The sequence below is a fragment of the Paroedura picta genome, chromosome 13 (assembly GCF_049243985.1).
Source record: "Paroedura picta isolate Pp20150507F chromosome 13, Ppicta_v3.0, whole genome shotgun sequence".
In the NCBI taxonomy this organism is placed as follows: domain Eukaryota; kingdom Metazoa; phylum Chordata; class Lepidosauria; order Squamata; family Gekkonidae; genus Paroedura; species Paroedura picta.
This window is the reverse complement of record NC_135381.1, coordinates 41462541-41471814: the sequence shown is the minus strand read 5'-3', so window position 1 is coordinate 41471814 and position 9274 is coordinate 41462541. Positions and strand designations below refer to the sequence as shown.

Genomic DNA, 9274 nt, shown 5'->3' with positions numbered 1-9274 from the left:
GCTGCTGCACAACAACTAAAAGAGAAGTGTAGCTGATATAGTAGACCTAACACCAGGAAAGATGTGTATGTTCATTTGTGTGTGTGTGTATGTGTGTGTGTATAGGGGGCACTAGGAGTGTTACCTGGAAACCAAAGAGGCAGCAGCCCAAAAAGTGGAAAGCACTGACGTAGATTATAGATATAAATTCATAGAGGATAGTGGCTCCTAGCCACGGTAACTGAAGGGAACCTCAGAAGTAGTCAGTCTCTGAATCCCAATTCCAAGAGGCAATATTGGGGCAGGCCTTGGCCTCTGTGCCCTGTTGCTGGCCCTCTAGAAAACTGGTTGGCCACTGCATGAGACAGGATGGACCACTGGTCTGATCCAAGCAGGGGTTTTCTGGTATTTTAGTGAAGGCCCAGCCTCTCTGCTTTGTTGTTGGCCCTCCAGAAGAACTTGTTGGCCACTCTGTGAGACAGGATGCAGCATTAGATAGACCCCTGGTCTGGTCCAATAGGGCTTATGTTTTCAGCTTAGTTGCCATTTGCAAATAAATAAATAAAAACAGGGTTTTGGTTTGGACAAAGATCCAACAGCAATTACTTTTTAAAAGTCTAGCAGCTGACAGGAGTGTGGATCCTTCTCCAACACTATTTGAGGCTCATGGGGCCTTAGTAAAATAGTGTACAGATGGACACTGTAGGCTTCATATGCAGCTTACAAAAAAAAAACTTACAAAAAACAGTGCAGTAGGGGGGAAAGAACAGTTTTATTCTGTTACTCTACCCCAACATTTTATTAATGCTTATTTCTGCAGAGTCTACAAGAATACATTTTAAAAGGTTTATTAGGAATTGTTTATCCAACTGCATAATATGTTTGGTTCTATATTCATTCATGGAAGAGTTCATGCTCAGGTTGCATTTCCTCCATGTTTTTAATCATTTTTAAACCACGTATTTAATTTGTATTCCCATAGATCCCTCTGAAGAAGTGTTGGCAAAAAATGTTGGGGTAGTATAAAAGAAATAAAACTCTTATTTTCCCCACTGCACAGTCTTTGTTCTTTCGCTCCACTGTCGGTCTGGCCTATGCAGCTTTCTTCTCCTTCTCCTTCTCCTATTCACTGACCTTGTGAAGCATTCTGGAAAGACGAAAACCATTATTTTGTAATATTGTCCCTGGTACAAAGAAACCAGTTCTCTGGATCTCTTTCCTCTGACCCATCCCTGCAACCTGCTCGGAACAAAAAAGGAAATGCCGTTGGGGTCAGCACATTCTGATTTCATCTTCAGGCACGTAGACACACTCCTGAGTAATGTGTGTCAGTGAATTTATTCAGTTTTAACTCTCCCAACACATTTAGAACCTACAAAATTATAAGAAAACGCAGGCAATCGTACTGAATTGGCAGGCTCAGAGCACGGCCGAGTGCAATTCCTCTTGAAGTAATTAATCCACAGGGATGGTATCTCTGAAAACTATTACTAGGGTAGGGTTTAGTGTACACGGGGCAGGCTAAGAAATTATCCTATTGAGATTCTCGTGAAAGGTAAGTTATTTGCTATTTCCCACTAAAGCAATTTTAAAAATCAAAGCATCATCCATTTTAAATCAGAAGACCTTGGGCCAGTCTATTCTCTCTCAGCTCCACCTGCCTCACAGGGTGTCTGTGGTGGGGGGAAAAAGGGCAGGCCACTTTGAGAGTCCTTTGGGTAGTAAAAAGCAAGGTACAAAAAAGCATCTCTTCTTCAAATTGGGATCTGTATTCAAAAGCATGCTTTGTAAGTAGGATCACCCCTGCTGGGTTGGGATGGGGAGGCGTGGAGCTGTGCATTGTGGGACGAATCTGGGAATAGGCGGCTTGCCCTAATGGGGCCTTCTGGGTGTGGTAGGAGAGGCTAGGCCACCGGCTGGAGCTCTGCTCCTTGCGTTTCATTTTCAGGGACTGCGGCAACCTCAATCTCCTCCGGGGTGACGTATTCATTTGTCTCAATGGATGCTTTGCTTTGTGGAATAGGTGCTACAGGCGCGCTTTCTTGGTTGGGCACAGCCACGTACTCTGCTTTCATTGGTTCTCTCTCAGCATCATCCCTGTAGAAAAACAGACCAAAATTAAGCAGCATGCATCTGATTTCCAAAGCATGAGCTATTTTCATTTATTTATTTATTTATTATTTATTACATGTATATACCGCCCTCCCCGAAGGCAAAGGGTGGTTTACATCAAACAGAGATAACTGTACAAATAACTCAGTATACAATAACATAACTATAACTATAACACTATGAACAATAGAACATTGGGGAGGACAATAACTCAACGCTTACGGATGGCCCAGTGGGTTGGGTGAGCCTGCCATGCTGGTTGGAGGAGAGAGGCTGAGGGGGGCCGATTGGAAGCAGTGGTACTGCTCGGCCTCAACCAAATGCCTGGTGGAGGAGCTCACTTTTCTGACACAGCATGCTGAGCATAGCCACAAAATGGAAGTCACAAAATGGCTGCTGTGGAAGGCGGAGCCATCCACAAAATGGCTGCCATAGCTTACTGATGCGATAACATTTATTGTATGTAGCCAAAGGCCATTACACATAGCTTACTGAAGGTAAGCCTAACCTCTGCTCAAGTTCATAACCTTCGGCAACTGACACCTTTAATTTCTGCTTCCACAAGTAATTTCAAGCTCTCGAGTGAGAGGCCAGTCTCTTCAACCCAAACTCATGACTGGCATCTGTCTCCACAATAAAATCCACTCTCATCGCTAAGGCAAAAACAAGCAAACAAAAGTGCTTTGAAAGCAGGACTCAAGGGGGAAAAAATCGTCGATGACTTACTGCATTTCTTTCACTGCAGCTTTCTCTTTTCTTTTCTTTCTCTTCTCCTTCGAAGTCAGGAACCAGACAATCCCGCAGATCAGAGCGGCGAGTAGAATTGCTGCTATGAGTGCCCCAACAATAATGCCGCCTTCTGAATCTGAAAGAACAAAGAGGCCAGAGGAGTTATGGCTTCACACACAAGGTAGCACTAATGTGGAAATCTGGAACTAATACCAAGAGTAGGAAGAAAAAGAGGTAATACCGTTCCACCACAGGGGAAGCCAGTGTCATTAGTGGTGATTAGAATGTGGGAAGACCTGGATTCAAAACACTACTCTGCCATAAAAGCTTGCTAGGTGACCTTAGGCTACTTGTGAACACTCAGCCTAGCCCACTTCATAGGGTTGTTGTGAGGATAAAAATGGAGAAAAGGAGAAGGTTGTAATGTGTTTTGAGTCCTCATTGGGGAGAAAGGTGGGGTTACAGATTAAGTAAATTCATTACCACTGTTTTCACTAACATCAAGTTGTTTGTTTATTTATTGGATTTAGAAATGTATGCAAAGGAGGAAGCCCTTTTTATTTACATTTCAATACAAAAAAGGCCACATTCCATCTCTGGTTGAGGCCTGCACCTCAGGGAGGGTTGTGGCTTACGCATTCTATGGACAGCAGTTGTTTCAAGGTAGAAACCCCTTGTCAACCCATCTAGATTGGTATGTTTTGTTAGGAGGATAACCCCTACGAGTTTTGAATGGGGAGGCGTTCAGTTGTGCCTTGTGGAACCAAACTGGGAGTAGGTAGGCCAAACTGGGAGTAGGTGGGACAGTGCCACATTGAGGAACGGTTCTCAGAAGAGCCACTGATAGCATGTCAAAGAGCTATATATGGCTCCCAAGGCTCTGAGGCTGACTGTTGTATACACCTAGAAATTCACATGATGGCATTTGTCCCTGTAAGGGAAACAGGCAGATAAAAGGTTTAGTCTGAGAAAACATTCTTGACCAAGAGTCTGGATTTAGCATAGGCTGAAAGCAGTTCGGCACAGTCAGAAGAACTGAAATTGATATTTGGCAGAGAGATTTTGGTAGTGGTTGTGAGACTCTCAAATCAAGTCAAAGGAAAGAGAAGAAATATTCTAGGAAGAAAAGGTACCCTATCCAGTTTGAACTGGGAAATTAGATGTGGGGATTTCCCTGGGTTGATGTGGGCAAGAATTCGCTTCAGACACTATTAAGTCTGCGGGTTCAGTGATCACAGACTCCAATTCTTCAGAACAGCTCTTTTTATTTAGCAACTCCAGCAACAGATTACAACTACTGAACAGAGAAAAACAGGCAAACTCATGTGCTTTTATACCTTTCAGGCAGCCAGCTGCTGCCTATGATTGGCTCCAAGCAGAGCAATCTGATTGGCTATAAGAAGAGCGATCAGGTTCCTTTGATTGGTTAGTTCCTTGGCTGGCAGACACCCTCATTTGCATCAGTGGCCAAATGTCCACAGACATAACAGAAACCTCAAGCGTTAAAGGGAAACTAGCGGAGGCTTGGGGTATTAAGGAGGGCCCCAGGCTTCAAAGAAAACCGGGGGAGTTCAAAGGAATTCATCGAAAAGTCAGAGTGTTTTGTTAATACAGAAACAAACAGAAACAAAAGCCTCTCAGTGTAAAGGGTAAAGCCTGAAAGTAAGAAATACTGATTGAGAAAGCCTGGCCCATGTTGTTGTGAGGAAATCCTTCCTTTGTGAATATAAGATGAAGGAACATGAAAACGTCAAATTAACTACCATAAACTCACGTGAAGTCGAGACGTTGATGTCACAGCTGCTGTTTCCAAGAAGGTTGGACGCTATACAGCGATAGTAACCTTCTTCAAAACGCGTCAAATTGCCGATAATAAAGATGCCTGTTTGAGGATCTGTAACAAAACAGAGGAGAGATTGCAAAGTATGAAAAAGGCATTTGAATCTAATAGCAAAGATTCCAATCAAGCAGGCTCTCTGGACTTACAGATGATCATCTAATGCAGTGGTCCACAACCTTCTCGAGGCTGCAGACCGCCGGCGGCGGGGAGGGCGATCACCCGGCTGCGCATGCACAGCATGTGCACATGCGTGGCCGCAAATACGCTTGCGCGGCACTCCCACCCCTCTCCCACAAAATCAGGGGAGTTCAAAGGAATTCATTGAAAAGTCCTGCTTCCCTCTCCCACCCTCCCACAAAAAGAAGCTTGCCGGGCCGCAAGCTAATCGGCCGTGGCCTGGTGGCTGGGGACCACTGATCTAATGAACATCTTCCTTGCAGATAAAAGTAATTTTATTTCTTACATGTTTGCAAAGTTTTGCTACACTGCCAGCAGAGTGCGGAAATCCTTGGTTACTGTTGATGCTGAGTGATCTGTCTGTCAACTGCTGTAATAATGTTTGTGGCTTTGTTTATATTCTGATGCTGAGTGTCCTGGCTGTTAAAATGCTGTAACAATGTTTGTGGTACAATAAAATCAGAGTCCAGTAGAACCTTTAAGACCAAGAGAGATTTATTCAGGGCGTGAGCTTTCGAGTGTAAGCACCCTTCGTCACTCAAAAGCTCATGCCCTGAATAAATCTCTCTTGGTCTTAAAGGTGCTCCTGGGCTCTGATTTTATTGTGCTACTTCAGACCGACACCGCTACTCATTTGAATCTAAATGTTTGTGGTTTTATTCATACTGTGATGCTGGTCAATGACCATAAATAAATAACTAATCAACCAATAAAGCAGAACAAGGCCCTAAGATTCTGCACGCCCCACCTTCTTAAGTTGTAAAATGTTCCAGGGGCAGCCCCACTTGGATTGGTTTCCCTGTGGATGAAAAAGCACTGAAGACTTACCGTGTTTTAATAATATTTAAGTTTTACTTTATTTACCCACTGTGTGCAGTTGGATGCAAAGAGGCAGTAGATCTTCATCTAGTTATGGGGGATGGGGGTAGAGACTCTGTATGCTTATTGACAGATCTATTTGCTTCTTTTTTTTAATTCTGTTTCAATTTCAACAAGAACCTCTTGTGGCGCAGGGTGGTAAGGCAGCAGAAATGCTGTCTGAAGCTCTGACCATGAGGCTGGGAGTTAGATCCCAGCAGCCGGCTCAAGGTTGACTCAGCCTTCCATCCTTCCGAGGTCGGTAAAATGAGTACCCAGCTTGCTGGGGGGTGAACGGTAATGACTGGGGAAGGCACTGGCAAACCACCCCGTATTGAGTCTGCCATGAAAACGCTAGAGGGCGTCACCCCAAGGGTCAGACATGACTTGGTGCTTGCACAGGGGATACCTTTACCTATACCTCAATTTCAACATGCACAAATATATTTGCTTTCTTCCGCTAGGAGGGGTTACCTTGGACATAGCTACTGGGTAACCAACCCTGGACAGTTAAGGCCCGTTACGGAACATTATTGCTCTGATCTGGATGGTCCAGGAAAACCTAATCTCTTCAGATTTGTTCATTTCTTGCCTTGAAAACCCTGCTGAAGCCTTTCTCAACCTTTTGACCATTGAGAAACCCCTGAAACCTTCTTTAGGCTTCAAGAACCCCTGGAAGTGATGTCAGCAGGCCGTATCTTCCTGCCACACCCACAGAAGTCACATGTCATCAGAAGTGACATCACCCGATGTGCCCACCAGATGTGACATCATGATGTGACATCATGCACTGTCACCCCTTGCCCTCCCAACACTAGAAACAGCCCAGCAGTCTACTCCACTGGGCCAGGAAGAAGGCTGGGGCAGGCATTCTCCTCTCCTTTACCCCCTGCCACGCCTCCAATTCAGTTAAGTTAAAATGGGAGTACCTACCTCTCTGGACTGCAATCGCTGCCATGTGCAAGGAGCCTTGGCCAGCATATATTTTTATAACTGGGGTCTCTCCCATTTCCACCCACTCCAGGCCCATCATTGGCCATATATGGTCCTATCACCCAATATATATTTTTATTTTAAAAAAATAAATATTAATTAGGTATCCCTGTGCAAGCACCGAGTCATATCTGACCCTTGGTGTGATGCCCTCCAGCGTTTTCATGGCAGACTCAGTGCAGGGAAGCCTTGCCAGCGCCTTCCCCAGTCATAGAATCACAGAATCATAGAGTTGGAAGGGGCCATACAGGCCATCTAGTCCAACCCCCTGCTCAACACAGGATCAACCCAAAGCATCCTAAAGCATCCAAGAAAAGTGTGTATCCAACCTTTGCTTGAAGAATGCCAGTGAGGGGGAGCTCACCACCTCCTTAGGCAGCCTATTCCACTGCTGAACTACTCTGACTGTGAAAAATGTTTTCCTGATATCTATCCTATATCGTTGTACTTGAAGTTTAAACCCATTACTGCGTGTCCTTTCCTCTGCAGCCAACGGAAACAGCATCCTGCCCTCCTCCAAGTAACAACCTTTCAAATACTTAAAGATGGCTATCATGTCCCCTCTCAACCTCCTTTTCTCCAGGCTGAACATTCCCAAATCCCTCGACCTGTCTTCATAGGGCTTGGTCCCTTGGCCCCAGATCATCCTCGTTGCTCTCCTCTATACCCTTCTCCTCTGTACCCTGTAGCCTCTGTACCCAGTCATTACCGTTTTACCCCCAGCAAGCTGGGTACTCATTTTACCGACCTCGGAAGGATGGAAGGCTGAGTCATGGTCAGAGCTTCAGACAGCATGTCAGCTGCCTTATCACCCTGCGCCACAAGAGGCTCATAAATATTAATTAATTCCCACCTGATTGGGGATCCCTTCGAGGGCTACCGAGAAACCCCAGGATTTCACATAACCCCTGTTGAGAAAGCCTGCCCTGTGGAATCACCATGAATCAGATATGACTTCACAACACTTTCTACCACAAAGGAATGTTCTTGTCTCATAGCTCCTGGTTTCCAAAAGGTGGGCCTGTTTAGACTCCATCCAATGACAAGAATTTGGCAGCCATCCCAGAGAAGTACATGACATAAGGAATGAGTTGATATTACTCACTATATGTCTCTGTCACCGGCGTGACCGTGTCTCCAGATACGTGAAGCCAATGGTAGGAAGGAGAAGGCAAACCCCCCTCAGAAAAACAATACAGGGATATGAGGTGGCCCCTCTCAGCTGTCCCACGGAGGACGCAGTGAGGCTGGGATGGCGGGACTGGAAAACAGCAATAAAACAAGGAAATAGAAGTCCTGGATGAAATCCCACTATATTGTTATCATAAACATTTTCTCAAGTTATTAAGACATCCTCCTGAAAATTCTGTGTGTGGTAGTCTACTATTCAATAGGGGTTCTATAGGAGTGGATTATAACTCTAACAGGAGTTAGATCCCCCCTCCATGTTGATTAGATCTGGCCCTCGCTCCTACTATAACTGACCCTTGGGCGGAAGAGGGGGGAGTGAGGTTAGGGCGTCAATAAGATTGATTCGCCATCTGTCTAATTGTGATAATTTGTAATTGTTTTTATGGGGATGTTTTGTGGGTTTTTCTGTATTTACTGATGTTGGAAACCGCTGCAAGACCATTGGGGAACGGAGGTATAGAAATCTATAAATAAACAAACAAACAAACAAACAAACAAATAAAGCAGATGGTGACACAACAAACTTGCATCCCTGGGGAGTAGCTGTGGTTCGGAGTTAGAGCGTATGTTTTCCACGCAGCAAGTTCCAGTCCTTTTGTAATGGACCTAATAATTTTCTCCCAGAATCCAAATCCAAGAATCAGAATCCAAAATCCAGGTCTATGATTGAGGCCGGCACGCTAAGGTAGATCTAGACCCCCCCTCCCCTTCCTGGGTTATTCTATTGGCAGAGTAAGATCTGCATCCCCTCTGTCTACCCCCGGAGGTAATAGGGGGTAGGATTTAGTATTGTTTTTTCACCGCAGTATATCTTGGAATCTATGTATGGTTTGCTGTGCATTCTGAGATAGTTTCTGGATTGTTTTAGGGGTGATTTTATTGGGGATTGTATACACGTTTGTAACCCGCCACGAGCCTCTTCAGGAGTGGCAGGCTAGAAATGTAATAAATAATTTTAAAAAAGTAATAAAAAATGTCCTCTAGCTCGGAAAGGTTGGGGAGTGCTAGGGGGTATGTGTTTGCCATTGAATCCAATGCTGATTTCAATTCCACCCCACCAAACCTAAGGCCAGAGGTCCACCTTAAAAACAGTTTCTTTTCCAAGTGCTTTAAAGGTTTATCTGATGAAGTTTCCCCCGGGGTCTTGTTCTCTTGTAAGCCAGCTTTTGCTTTTTGTTTGGAAAGCTGCTTTGGCAACAGATGCGGAGGTGGCTTCCTGTTGCTGTGGAAGGGCAGGGACAGCTCTGGAGTGCAAAGAAGTACAGCACAATGTTTCGTCTGGAATCAGTGAGGCCACAGCATTTATTAGTACAATGAGCGTAGGCAAAAACCCCCAGGGCAGGGGGCGGATCCCTTGGCTCAATCCCCTCCCGTAGAGAGAGCCAGTTTGATGTA

The 9274-nt window shown here is 45.0% G+C and overlaps 1 protein-coding gene across 1 annotated transcript in view; it reads right to left on the bottom strand.

Moving 5' to 3' along the window:
* Window positions 1–1298: 1298 nt before the first annotated feature.
* VSIG1 (V-set and immunoglobulin domain containing 1) overlaps window positions 1299–9274 on the bottom strand; it is a 32606-nt gene continuing 24630 nt past the window's right edge. Inside the window, exons 4-7 of the mRNA XM_077309301.1 lie at window positions 7794–7949; window positions 4595–4714; window positions 2818–2956; window positions 1299–2076 (exon numbers count right to left, since the gene is read on the bottom strand). Of these exons, the coding sequence (XP_077165416.1) occupies window positions 1884–2076; window positions 2818–2956; window positions 4595–4714; window positions 7794–7949 (608 nt within the window). The 3' untranslated portion in view covers window positions 1299–1883. The remainder of the gene's footprint in view (window positions 2077–2817; window positions 2957–4594; window positions 4715–7793; window positions 7950–9274) is intronic.